General features: G+C 43.7%; 3 protein-coding genes across 4 annotated transcripts; 1 reads left to right on the top strand and 2 right to left on the bottom strand.

Moving 5' to 3' along the window:
• The first annotated feature begins 15 nt into the window (after nt 1-15).
• Nucleotides 16-5,702, top strand: odf2b (outer dense fiber of sperm tails 2b). Of its 2 annotated transcripts, none has more exons than XM_057032367.1 (17): nt 16-662; nt 825-932; nt 1,195-1,322; nt 1,430-1,559; nt 1,654-1,785; nt 1,852-1,926; nt 2,004-2,075; nt 2,150-2,251; nt 2,394-2,579; nt 2,969-3,078; nt 3,193-3,328; nt 3,400-3,510; nt 3,697-3,960; nt 4,040-4,140; nt 4,218-4,380; nt 4,455-4,580; nt 4,666-5,702. In XM_057032367.1, the coding sequence occupies exons 1-17, from the start codon at nt 561-563 to the stop codon at nt 4,810-4,812; spliced, it is 2,193 nt and encodes a 730-aa protein (XP_056888347.1). In that variant the 5' UTR covers nt 16-560; the 3' UTR covers nt 4,813-5,702. The 2 variants fall into 2 exon arrangements, with proteins under 2 accessions (XP_056888347.1, XP_056888346.1); XM_057032366.1 differs by having other exon boundaries at nt 2,150-2,266.
• On the bottom strand, nt 5,213-9,892 carry gle1 (GLE1 RNA export mediator). The gene is made up of 15 exons (XM_057032368.1): nt 9,669-9,892; nt 9,257-9,496; nt 9,021-9,176; nt 8,620-8,768; nt 8,462-8,522; nt 7,757-8,014; nt 7,232-7,454; nt 7,027-7,139; nt 6,706-6,918; nt 6,421-6,611; nt 6,214-6,343; nt 6,021-6,125; nt 5,832-5,914; nt 5,672-5,735; nt 5,213-5,488 (listed from the first exon to the last, which is right to left on the bottom strand). The coding sequence occupies exons 1-15, from the start codon at nt 9,765-9,767 to the stop codon at nt 5,420-5,422; spliced, it is 2,154 nt and encodes a 717-aa protein (XP_056888348.1). The 5' UTR covers nt 9,768-9,892; the 3' UTR covers nt 5,213-5,419.
• Nucleotides 9,893-10,131: 239 nt separating this feature from the next.
• On the bottom strand, nt 10,132-12,993 carry ptgesl (prostaglandin E synthase 2-like). The gene is made up of 7 exons (XM_057033817.1): nt 12,658-12,993; nt 12,106-12,297; nt 11,973-12,028; nt 11,743-11,895; nt 11,435-11,635; nt 11,215-11,332; nt 10,132-11,063 (listed from the first exon to the last, which is right to left on the bottom strand). Exons 1-7 carry the CDS (start codon nt 12,976-12,978, stop codon nt 10,935-10,937), a joined length of 1,170 nt encoding a protein of 389 aa, XP_056889797.1. The 5' UTR covers nt 12,979-12,993; the 3' UTR covers nt 10,132-10,934.
• Nucleotides 12,994-13,280: the final 287 nt, after the last annotated feature.

Genomic DNA, 13,280 nt, shown 5'->3' with positions numbered 1-13,280 from the left:
CAAAAACAGGAAATGTAGTCATATCAACCATTTCTGATTCGTTTGATTTGTGCACGATTGTGAAGTGCAGTAAAACCGGTGTGCACATCTTATTCAGGCGAGGGTAGGGCTTTGCCCGAGCTAGCCACATTTTGTGACGAATAAACCACCACGCTGCCCCAGAGAACCACCATTTTGAGTGTCCGCCTGCTCTTATTAGCCTCTTTTCCTCGAGAGTTCGGATGCGATTGATTCGGATGAACCCTGGACGAACCCGCTGACGGCTTTCATCGTGTGTTTGTAATTAAACCTCGGTTAAAGCGTGATAACTCGTATGTTTTTAAATGTTATGTCCAGTGTCGCGGTTGCCATGAGCAACGTTGGTTTCGAAAGGCGCAGCCAATCAAAAAGCGCGATACTGCGGACCAGCCAATCGACGGTCGCGACTCAACAAAAGCGACCGTCTGGTTCTGACTGACAAGTCGTAACTTTCCACTTTACTGAATTCATTTGCGCCCACAGAAAAGGGCATTAAAACGTAGTTTTCTTCGGTGGGAAGAATGTAATTCAAGCACCGCAGGATGAAAACGCGGGAATCGTCACCGCCGCCGGTCCACGTCCATGTTTCGGAGACGACACCCGTGCACGTTCATATGAGGCGGACTCCCAGCAAGACCTCACAGGTTACTGGATTTTAAAATTCCCAACTTTTAGAAGTTTTACGTGTGCACAACATGAAAATATATGTACATATGATGCAGGTTCTTCATTCATTTTAATTTCATATACACAAAAACAAAAGTAATTCTATAAGCTGCATGTTGTTATCTGGGGGATTCCTCAAGAACCGGACAGGTGATGCAGAGACCGGAGGGAAGCCGAAGTTGCAGAAGCCATGGATTCCTCCAGGGAGGCTGTCCTGTCGCAGAGATGTCGGCTCTCTCAAATCTCAGGTGTCTTCATACAACAAGAGTTTTAAAATATTTATTTACAGCTGAGGAGACAGCAAGATGTTTAAGCAGGGATGTGCTCATCTGACAAGACAGACAGGTTTGCATTTGTAAAAGTGGTCACAAGAACTTGTACTGAATTTCAATTTTTATAGCTGTTTCCAAACACTGCAGAATATACTGCATTCCGCAGCCATAAAGCAAAATAAAATGAGTCATTTTGCCGGTATGTTTGCTAATCTTGTGCTTTGTTTGTGACTTTCAGAGGAGCAGAGTAGAGCATCAGTCAGGAAGTAGACATCAGTGCGAGGAAGAGGAGCAAGAGGAAGAGATAGCCACCCTATCCAAAAACCTCTCTGCTCTTCTCAGAGATGACCGTGATTTTTCCAAAAAGTGAGAAAGTCTTCAACAAACTCACCCACAGATTGTACCGGTAAATCATTTAAATTCAGTGTGTACACACGCCTTTGCCCCCTGTTTTTCTCTCATCTTGCGTCCAGGTCAGTCTCTCGAGGTCAAAGAAGAGATACGGGTTTGCTCCTGAAGGCGCTGGTAGAAGCAGAAATCGATGGAGTAACTGTTTCTAACCATCTCACAGCTCTGAAAGACACTATAGATAGCCTTTCTAAGGTAAAGTTGATACCCTTGAGCAGGCTATACAGGATGGAGGATTTAAGGTGGAGTACAGTAATTATCATTGATTTAATGGATGATATTTTTTTAGAACAAGAGGCTCACGAGTCTGCACGCAGCTTCAATGAGGCGGCAGCAGGAGTCGTTATTAGAAAAGATTGACACGTTTGACCGGACGAATCGCAGCCTTCGAGATCTCCTGAGAGAGTGGAGTGATAATGAGGTAAGAGAAGACATTCACTGAGAACAACACGCAATAACTCAGTTCTGACTGTTGTTGGATGCACAGAGGGAGTCCATGTTGTGGTTTGAAGAGAAAGATGCGTTGAAGAAGCGAGTAGCGGACTACGAGGCTGAGAATATCGTCAGTAATTAGAATATTTTTTACGTGCAGTGACTTTATCAGCCAACACACTTCTGAGAATTTTTTTCCTCTTGCAGCAACTTTTATCCCAAATCAGTAGCATGGAGAATGAGACATCCAGGATTTCTGAGCATTTGGAGCTGGAAAAGGTTTAAATTATTACCCCAGTTCATTTCAGCTTTAAGGTTGCTTTGGAGGTTCACTATGTTTCTTCCTGCAACAGGACAAAGCAAAGACCTCTGGAGAGTTTTCAAGAATCCTGCAGTCAACCCAGAGCCATTTGGAGTCCGAGCTGAGCAGAATGGAAACAGAAAAGACCCAAATGGTTGCACAGATGCAGGTCTTATCTGACCATTTCTTTGGCTTGATTGCTTCATACAAATATAGTCTGTCTCATAAGCCATAGTCTGACCTTTATTGTCCTGTGAACTGACAGAAATTCCTTTTTTCTTGTTTATGTGTCACAGAGGATGCAGCACAACCACAAGCAGCAGCAGGAGAAGCTAAAAGCGCTGCAGGAGGAGCTGCAGATGAGAGAGAAGGAGAAAGACGAGCGGGGGCGTCAGGCACAGGAGGCGCTGGTCCTGTTGACCCAGAAGGCCGAGCGGGCTGAGGAGTCTGCCAGGCAGTTTTCATTAAAGCTGCAGGAGAAGGTCTGTATGCAGAAGGACTGTGGTGCAATAATGGATCCTGAAATAATTGAGATGCAGGTGGAAAAACGAGCACACGAGTGAGGTTCGGATAAAATGATAATCGCACAGCATCTATTTTTACAAATGACACGTTGAGTTGTCTGTGGCTCGTCCTGCATGTAGATGAGTTTCCTCAGTGGCTGCTGTGTCTGGTCTGATCGCACAGTTTCATGCAAATGAAGCTGAGAGAAAGTGCAGCCGGGTTAAGAAGCAACATTCTGATAAAGTTCATAAACAGGAGGGCTCTTTGTCTTCGTGTGTGCACGAACGGATGTTTTCTCTCCTCAGGAATATAAATATATTCCAGCTAGTGTGAAATAAGGTGGTTAAAAAGAACTGTTGTGTTGAAGGAGTTTGACTTGGCTCAGGCTCTGTCCACCTCCAGCGACTGGTGTTGTCGTCACTCTAAAGAGGCAGCTGCTAAAGCACAACTGGAGGAGGAGAACTCTGCTCTCAGACTGTGAGTGCACGTCACAGATCCTTATCCCCAATGCTCACTGCTCAGCTGGTGGGAATTACTGTCTAAATGGGTGATTAATAAAAATAATCATACATACATACCTGCTTCTATCAGTCAGCTGACCGAGCTGAAGAATCAACTTCAGTTAGTGGAAGAGAAAAGTCGCACAGAGACCAAGAGCCTCATGGACCAGCTTCACCACCTCAGTGGGGAAAATGCCTCCACCAATCTGGAAAACCAGAGACTCAAGGTACTTGATTAGGATTTGTTATTATTATTACTGCTGCTGCTGTTGATATATTTTTCTAAACACATTTTTAGGGTGTGCTGATGTCATCTGAGGAGACACTCAGAGGTCTGCAAGCAGAAGCCCATCAAATGAAATCTTCCATCAAAAAACATGATAATCTGGTGGAAAAATACAAGAAGAAGGTATAGAAGGTCTTCAGCTCTTGAAAAACATTTACAAGTCAATATCAGATTTTGTCCACTAGATTGGGCTAAAAGCTAAATACCTGCCATTGCATTGGGAATTAGTTAAGACAACATTTATTGAACAATTATAAAAGCGTCCCAATTCAAAGAAACTTGTAATTTGTGAACAAATCTCTGTGCTAGATCCAACAGGTTCGGCTGGAGTCGGAGGAATACTGCGTGAAACTGGAGATGAAGCAGACGGAGATGCGGGAGACAAAGCTGAGTCTGGAGGTGGAGAAAGAGCAGATGAGACAAGAGCTGCTGGGTCGACGCAGAGAGCTGGAGACGATGGCCGACCGGCTGAAGAGAACTGAGCAGCAGCTCCGAGATGCACAGCAGGAAGCCCAGCAGTACGAGAGGAGGAACGAGGAGTACAGTTCTGGCCTCGCCGAAGTCCGCCAGAAAGTATGTATCTCTGGTTGTTCCTGGGATCATAAATACCAACCCAGCACAAAACTGACTGATTTTAATGGTTCCTGTACAGGTAGAGCAGCAGGGCGCCCACCTGGAGACGTTCCAGCAGAAGAACCTGGTGCTCCAGGAGGAGAACAGTCTCCTCAAAGAGAAGATCTTCAACCTGGAGAGGTGAAGATGCTCACTCTGAATATACATCTAGCAATAATGCTTAAAAAAATGTTTCCAAATGATCTTTGTGGCTTCAGGAAGCTGGAAAGCACCAAGGTTCAAAATGAAGAGATTTCTAAATCTCTGACCTCAAAGGAAGTCAGCCTCCAGATCTCTCAAAAGCAGCTGGATGAGAAGACGTACGAGTGCAGCGTCTTGTCCAGGCAGCTGCAAAGCACCCTGGACGACGCGCGGAGACAGGTTGAAATGCATGCTAATGAAATGCTTACTGTCGGACCTGCAGACATAACTGGCGTAAGTGTTCTCCCTTGCAGGTGGAAGACAACATGCAGAAAGTTTTGACTAAAGAGAGAACGTCTCAGTCCAAAACGTTGGACCTGCAGAGCCAGCTGAGCAGAGCCAAAGCTGAGCAGGGTCAGCTGCAGAGAAGCAAAGAGGAGGTCGATCACTAATTATACATCAGTAATAAACAGCTTTGGGTCCTGTAATTCACTTTGGTTTGAGTGCTGCTGTCTTCTTCTTCAGATGGAGCGTCGCTACCAGACTCAGCTGCAGAACATGAAGGACAGGCTGGAGCAGTCCGACTCCAAGAACCGCAGTTTGCAAAACTACGTCCATTTCCTGAAAACCTCATATGGAAACGTTTACGCCGACTCGTTACATACAAGCTGATTTAAAATGTGCCCATTTGAACACTTTTATAGTAGATGGCAAAAACCGCCTTTGAATTTTAGATCCAGAGACATAATCTTACGTTTTTTGCCATCTGAATTTTATTTACAACTGTATAAACCTGAGCATTCCTGACACTTGATGCTTTTCTTAAGAGTATATTTCTCTTTTATGAAGTTTTAAAAATCAAGAACAGAAATGAAATAAAATATTTTAGATTTACCTATAATAAGAGTTTTTTTTTTTTTTTTTTTAAATGTAGTCTGCTCCATTTAAGGCCTTCATCCCTGAAGACCTTTGCTCCTGCACACACTCTGTAGGGTTTGGTGCCAAGGAAACACTGGGACTAAATAAACAATCTGAAAAATGACATTAAAAGAACAAAAATAAAGCTTGCGTGTTCTCTGCACAAGAAAATAGTTTTAATTTTCCAGAGCCATCAAAGATCATTCCACAAAAAATGATTTAAATCAGTAAAATCCAAAGCAATAAACTTTCAAGGATATTTTAAAACAGTTGCAAAGTAAAACTCTTCATTACAGAAGCAAAATTCATCCAGCGGACGGAGGCGATGGGGGGCCTGCGCTCATGCCCCCGTGCAGTTCCATCACGACCTCCAGAACCCAGCGCTCAGCTGGCCCTTTGGTGGGCTAATGGTTCTGCTCCTAAGTGCACCCTGACAGGGATACAAAGGTCATCATAGCGGATCAACGCACTGCAACCCTTTGTAATAGTTTGTTGCTGTCAACTTTTATTTCCATCCCCCTAATTTGTACTATTTGTGATATTAAGATCAAACTGTTAAGACCTCTAAATAAAAATAAGCTGTTTAAAGGCTCTAAAGAGTTAAATCTCTTACCTCAATAAAGTTTTTGAGCCTGATCACTGAACCCATCTGTCCAGCACAGGTTACTGCTTCAATCCTGGAAGCACGTTCAAGGTAAATAAAAAGGAAGGTGAATTATTACCAAACACACCTGAGAGACAGTCACTTTAGATGGCTGGTTGACTGCAGGTACCTCGGTAAGTATTCCTCTTTAAGGAGTCGGATGAGCTTCCAAAACTGGTCCCGGTACTGACTCATCAGAGCATTTCCACACACCTAAAAAGTCCAAAGATTCAACTCTGCTTTCTGCTGTGCGTGACCACGACATCACATGAACTAAGAGAAACAAGATGACCGAGCGGAGAAAAGGGGCTCAACCCACCTCCAGAAATTCAAATAGCAGCGTAGAGGTGATGTCCGATACCGGCTCCATGTTCAACATCTGGGCCAGCCAGCGCCAGCCGTGGTTTAAAGCGTGAGGGGGAGGCTGAAAGACATTAGAGAAAGCATCATTAGATGAATCAAAGACTTGAGAATCCAGCCATGATATTTGAACGCTGTAACGAGACGTTTACCCCCTGTTTGGAGCTGAAGGGCCATTTCTGCTGGATGATGGCAGCATACAAACGGATCATCCCTGACATCTTCTTCAGGAAACTGTTCTGGTCCTCCACCCCACTGCTGTCCACACGGTAACCAAGAAGCCTAAAGAGGTGACAATAAAATATCTGATGAGAATCAGGTGACTTAGTTTTACTTGGAGCAGAGAATTTGCACTTTACCTCTGGTAATCCTCAACGGTCGAGCCATCCTTCATTGCGGGGTAGTGTGGGACAGCGTACGGACACTTTTTGTGCAGATGAGCCAGAATCAGTTCTCCTACTTGTGGGTGCTGTTCCCAGATGCCCGACGCCACCATCGCAATGGGAAAAGCAGCCTCGAAGTGAGAAGCCACCTCCTCCTCTCCTTGTTTCTAGGGTGAAAAAAAAAAATGTTACCATTGTGAGTTTATTGCAAATGATTACTGGTAGTTTGTTTTCATCCATAACCAGTGGCTGTGGACTCACCACAAACTTCTCTGCCACCTTGTAAAAGGCAAAGTTCTGCGCCTGCGGATGCATAGAGGTGGAGACAGACTTCCCCTCCAACATCACAGGCTGCCCCGATAGAAACTGGTCGATTTTGTCGAAGAGTTCTTTAACTTGTGACCCAGAGTTGCTGGAGATTTGACTGACGGGGATGGTGGCTGCTTTCTGGAGTTCCTGCTTCAGCTTCTTTGTCTGAGTTCAGAGAAGAAGAGATGTATTCAGTATTATCACCAGATGCAGAGGAGGTTTACCGTGTGCCTGGATGAATAATTTCTGAAATGTAGCGAGGCAGAAACTAACCTGTGCATTTGCTGGAGAACTGAGGTCCTGGAAGGACTGAGCACACTGAGATGCTTTCTCCTGGAGCTCCTCGTACCATTTTATTGTGCTGTCATCAGCGCTGTTCTGAATCCCTGCAGGTCATATATTTACTCATGTATTCTGTCGAAAGTCCACCGTTTGAACAATTTGCGATGACAATCTTGGATAGAAGCAATCCTCCCACCTTTTTTCTGAGCCTTTGCTTTGGCCAACTGTGCCGCGGCCTTCTGTGCTTCCTGCTGCACCTGAAGCTCCACTTGCCTCTGGCATTCCTGCTCCTGCTCTAGTTGCTTCTTCTTCGTCTCTTGAAACTTGTTCACCTCCTCCTGCATCAGCTGAATCAGAGCCCTCATGTCCTGCAGGGCTCGCTCCACCACGCTCATGTCGCCCATGCTGGGAAACTCTCCCTAGGAAGATATTAAAATCTGAGGATCAAAAACGCACACATAAACTGGGAAAAAGCGCTCGGGGAGCGCCAAGCTACACCAGGCATGGGGACTCCTCCATCATTGTGACACAAGGCTGATATTACAGTTACACACTATATTAGGTTGTTTCATGAACAACCTAATATAGTGTGTTGATAAGCCGTCGTATCTTTCAATTATTTTGTTGACGTCCAGACACATGGATGGATGGCTTCTGTCACCTGTCACAACATGTTTGACCACAGAATGTTTCTGCGGACCTCACGAAGTAAAGAACTGACCTCTGCCGTTCTGCGTACCACCTCAGACACCTGGGAGCACAGCTGGTTCCCGCGGGCGCTGAGGGGGGTGAGGCTGGCCAGGGGAGCATCGTCTTTGCTCAGGGTAGACGGATCCAACTGCTGGTTGAGCTGAAGGATCTCTTCCTGGATGGTGTTAAGGTTACGCAGCCTCTCCCGTCCTTCCACCTGCCGCTGGCGCTCCAGCTCAGCCTGACGGAGGCGCTGTTGAGCCGCTTCCCTCAGCCGCAGGTTGATTACCTGTTGCAGAGGTAAGCACAGCCATCAGTGCTGAGGCAGCTAATGAGACTACAGGTAGATTATTATCACTAATTCTGTAGTTCCAGTTACTATCCTAGACAGACAAATTATCATACTTAGGGGGTCGTCTAATGATTAGGTTAACATCTTAGTTATGCTGCTATAGGCTGAGGCTGCGGGGGTCCAGAAACACGATCACCTGACAGGCCTCTGTTACCCCACTGGGTCATGGTTTCCTCTCCTCTCCTCCTCACCAAGTAGACCAGTGATGTTATTTCTTGTGTAGTATGTATATAAATAAAGATTGACTGATTGATTGATTGATGATCAACTACACACATTGCAGCCAGAACCATCAAAGCTTATCAATCCCCACAAGCGCTCAGACAGCTGACTGGTTTATTGTTTCACATCAGCATCATTCCAACAAGTCTAACACGTCCACACCTTCATTCTGTGGCGGTGCTCTTCCTTCAGCTTTTCCTGACGTCCAATGCTTTCTTTAGCTCTACAGTACAAAGAAGCAGGAAAAATATATTGTTTCATGATAAAGTGTGCAGACACTTCAAATTCAAAAGGACTGCATCAATGCTGCACGGTCTTACTCTCTGTCCATCATGTCCCTGATGGCCTGATGCTCCTGTCTCTGTTTGAGCTCCATTAATTCCTCAAAACGCTTCAACTGCTCGGACTCCGACCTCGCCACCTCGGCCACCATTTTCTTCTGCATCTCCTCCCTCAGTCTGAGGGCCATCTGAGAATTTATGATGTAGAATATCAATCAGAAAAAGTATTCTTTTTACCTTCTCTCGAATTAACATTCACAGGTTATATATACATACTACTAACAATAAGGCTTTTTTTATGATATGACTCCAGGAAATCCTAAAATTAAAGGAGCTTAGGGGTTAGTATAATATAAGAAATCCCTAATTTTCTAAGGCATTTTCTTACAGGAAAAATAGTCCTTAATGTGTGAGACTTATAAGAAACTAAGATGGGTGACCTGGGCCTTTTCCCGTTGTTTCTTTTCAAATTTGATGATACAGCCTGCCATCTCCATGGCTTTAGGTGACTGTAGGGAGATGGAGGGAGGAGATGTAGGACTGGAGACAATAACGTCATCTTCCTTTGCATGTCCATCTGTCTCCTCATCAAGGTCCTGTGAGAAATAAGACGATAGTAGCACTCATAGTGCATTGGGTAAAAAAAATTGCTTCAAAACAAAAGAGGACAACTTGCCCGTGGCTTGTTTGCTGCCAAGGTTTGGATTGGGGAAACTAATTTGTTGTCCACAGTGATATCAAAGCTGGATTTTGTTGAAGAGACAGAGGTCTCCACAGAAAGACCAGGACTTGAGTCTCCAGGGCTCAAGCTTGAAAAGAGAGACCTCTGGAGTTTCGGGGGAGAGTCGAGGTGGTCTATTATGGCTCCAGATCGTGGGGATAATCCAATAAATTCACTATAACCAGTCATGATGTCCTACAAAACAAACACATGTTTAAGTCCAGGTGCTGGTATCAAATAGCGGATCGGTTTCAAGCACACAGAATTTGCGGGTGTAACACCAAGTGCCTGTACATAAAAACACGTAAATAAAAGTCTGCGTTTTAAATTTCAACGTCAGAATGAGAGTTTTGCTAGATCAACTCACCTCTCCTCTGTCCGCCCAGTATGGATCGTATTTGATTTTTCCCTTTGGAGATTGTTTCAAAGCTTCTAAAGCTCTCCATCGTACTGGACCGGGAACCATCGCTGCTGTGGGAATTGCTTAGAGAATCGCTTTCAGAAGGTTTGTTCGCTGCAAATCTTTTATGGAGTTTATGGGGTAACCGCCGGAGCAAGGCTTCTTTGCCGTTATCACCGGCTCTTTACGTGGTGGCGGTGAACGCATCAGCGCCCTCTACTGTCCGGGAGTACATATGTCAAAAAATAAAACTGGATTCCATCTGCGTATATTTTTCTATCCGAAGCCACCTTTGAAAATATATTTAAATATGTTTGATATTTTCTATCTGCCCCCGTAAACACATTTTAGCAGGGATTCATATTTTTTCTGCTTTGTCAAGTTATAGGTTTAATTTTTACTGTAGAAATTACCATAACATCGCACAATGTTTACATTTTATCTTTTAATAATTATGCTCATTGGGTACATTTCAACAGCCCAGTCAAAAACTTTTTTTGCATGTTACATTCATTTGAACCAACAATTAACCATTTTCGAACAGCTTTCTTCCCTGGAAGACTGCAAGTTATTGAAATATGCATCACAGTGGGAACACACAATACATCATTTAACCTGCAAACAGGGTAAAGTGGCGATGCCTTGTAATTAAAGTCTGTAAGTTCAAGACAAACTGCTGAGTACAGTTCCTCAATTATTTGTTTTCAATGTGTTCAGCTGAAAATCTGTTTTAGAAGCAAAAAAAAGTTTAGAAGAAACATTTAGAAGAAAAAAAAAATAGGAAACCAAATAGTTGTTCTGTTAAATTTGAAGGGAAAATTACAGTTATATTTTATTATGAGGAACAGATTTATTTCCAAAACCTTTTTCTGACGTTTCAACAACTGGCATCGAACATTCTAAGGATGTTGCAGTTCTCACATTCTACCAGCAGATGGTAGTAAAATCAATTAACAGTATTGATGATTACAGTTTGTTCAATAAACAGTCCAATTAGATATCAGCAGCAGTATTTCCGTGCATTTGCCCAATATCTACAATCACGTTATTCTAAAAGAAACCAAAAAAACTGTTGTATTCTCATAAGTTTGCAGCTGAAAATATAACAGACAGTGGTGGCCATTTCCAAAGAACAGTTTCCATCCTGAATCTGATCACAGACCTGGCAGTTATTGGTATTTTTGGAGCTGGAATTTCTTGGGGTCCATCAGTCTTTTGCAACTAATTTTTACTTCAGCTCCGCCCCTCGTGGTTCAGTGACGCTCTCTCTACACACATGTACCAGTTTTTCACCTTGGTGTTCTCCATCATGTCGTCAAAGGCCTGCAGGCCCTCCATCACTCTGAGGACACCAAACACAGCCTGCAGACAGAGGACATCGGTTAAAATATTGTATAAGTATTAACGGGGTAAATTTTGGCCACTATAGTTGATATAGTTCACTTCCAATTGTGTTTTAATTCAGGTTCTGTGGGTATAGAATCTACAGATGAAGACAGTTGCATGTCCTCACCAGATCTGCCAGGTTGGGTTGGTCTCCACCCATGAACTTCCTCTTCTTGCCAATGGCTGCGATCCATGCGTTAACGGCTTTGTAGAGATCCTGCCTGACATCATCCTGCAGGTTGTGTCTGTATCAGAAAAGCAGTTAAATCAAATTCTGACTTTAAAATAAACAGTATGATAACAGATCAACATCTTCCAAAAAGAAGCAAAAAATGTGTTTAACTCACCGTTTCTTCAAACCCTTTGAGATGAAAAACATGGCAGCAGCACCGACATATTTGGCAAAAACACCCTCGTAGGTACCAAATTTGCCCTCACGGACTATATAGTCGAAGGACTCCAGGGCCTCACCGGGAGTCCGGTACACATTAGGCGATATAAGATGGACCAGCCAATCATCAGCCCACTGACGCCACTTCATTTCCTCTCTGATGACAAAAGTTTAAAAAAAACAGCATTACTTCAAACACAGATTTACAGATGATATTACCTGGGACATGATATCTTTATGTTTAGTGATCAGAGTATGATTTACTTCTGCATCCCCTTCTCAGGGTACATTTTCAAGTTCTCCTCCTCACTCAGCATCAGCCAGTACTTGTTGCTGAACTCTGTCACCTTCTTCCCTTTCTCATTCACAGACTTCAGCTCTGGGTAGTAACGGATGAGCTCAGGCATGCCTTTATTGCTGAAAGTGGAAAAAAACAGTGGAACATTCATAATAAAGGCATATTTTCTCCAGTTTCCATGTGATGTGCCACTCACTTGTTAACTAAATAAGTCTTGAGGCAGCTGATGATGACAGATGAGTCGTTCAGTTGCTGCAGAGACAAAAGATTAAAAAATATAGAGATTTTTCCTCCTATTTCCCCCCAAAAAACAAGATGATGTCACGTACCACATCCTCATTCACCATCAGGATGGGAACTTTTCTGTAGGTTGACCACTTGATCTCCTGCCTCATTACTGGGTTCACCTCCACAATTTCATATGGAAGCCCTTGGTAGTCCAGAAACGCTCGCACCTTGCTGCAGAAGGGACATGTTTTGTACTGGTATAGGGTCAAATTCAGACCACCGTCTTTGGAAGCCTGGGAAAAAGAAACAGACAGTTGGACATTATATATGATGTCCAAACAATACCATCCACATGTGTCTGCTGAGTCTGATTCGGGAGGTCATTGTGTAGCAACTGATGAAAGCCTCATGTTCATCTCTCATCAATAATAGAAGCTATGTGGTGAGACGGTTCCCTTAAGATCAGCCGTGGGACTATTATAATCTGCACTTTAAATAACATGCTTTATGCATTAGGAACTGCAGTATGAATTAGTTCCATGAGTATTCTTAGGTGACCCTTCAGGAGAAAAGTGAGGCAGCAGCTCCGAACAGCAAACTTCTGCACGTTTAAAAGAAATCTCCATTACTAAAACGGGATTGCAAAGCCTCACCTTGGACTCCTCTTTGGCCAGGTGCTGATGGATACTGAATTTAAGAGTTTGATATAATCCCAAACCTCCGCCGAGTAGAAAAGCACATCCCAGGAACCTTCCTCTTCCTCTCCGCACACTGGAAAACAATTTGGTCCGTACCGCAGTCCGGCTGGTACCGTATGCCCTTCCGAATCCATTGATACTAATGTTTCCCACTGGATATGAGAAAAAAACGGGCCTCCGTGCGACTGGAGACTCCAATATACTCCAGCCGACCTTACACAGCGTTCCAGCAAAGGCTGCCGCCATGTTGGTTTTGCATAAATTCCCAGAATGCATTGCGAGGGTGGCTTGAAAGGGCTTATTTGACCTGCGCTTGATCTGACAGGCTTCGTTCTGCTCCGTTAGTTCATAACAATTCAGAAAATAACTGAATAATTAACATTTAGAGGTGTAATGAAATATAAACTATAGAATCTTTGTGTATAAAACGTGTCACTGACATTTGAGAGGTTTTTTAACATTAGTTGGTGAAATTAGATGTTTATAAAAACAAATCTGAGCGCACATTTACATAGAACTTAAAAATAGTAAAATGTGAAGGAATTCACTTGTGTGAGTGTGCGTGCGTGCGTGTGTGT

Source organism: Takifugu flavidus, chromosome 5 (genome assembly GCF_003711565.1).
Source record: "Takifugu flavidus isolate HTHZ2018 chromosome 5, ASM371156v2, whole genome shotgun sequence".
NCBI lineage: Eukaryota > Metazoa > Chordata > Actinopteri > Tetraodontiformes > Tetraodontidae > Takifugu > Takifugu flavidus.
Note: the sequence above shows the minus strand (reverse complement) of the source record. Positions and strands in the feature narration are given on the sequence as shown.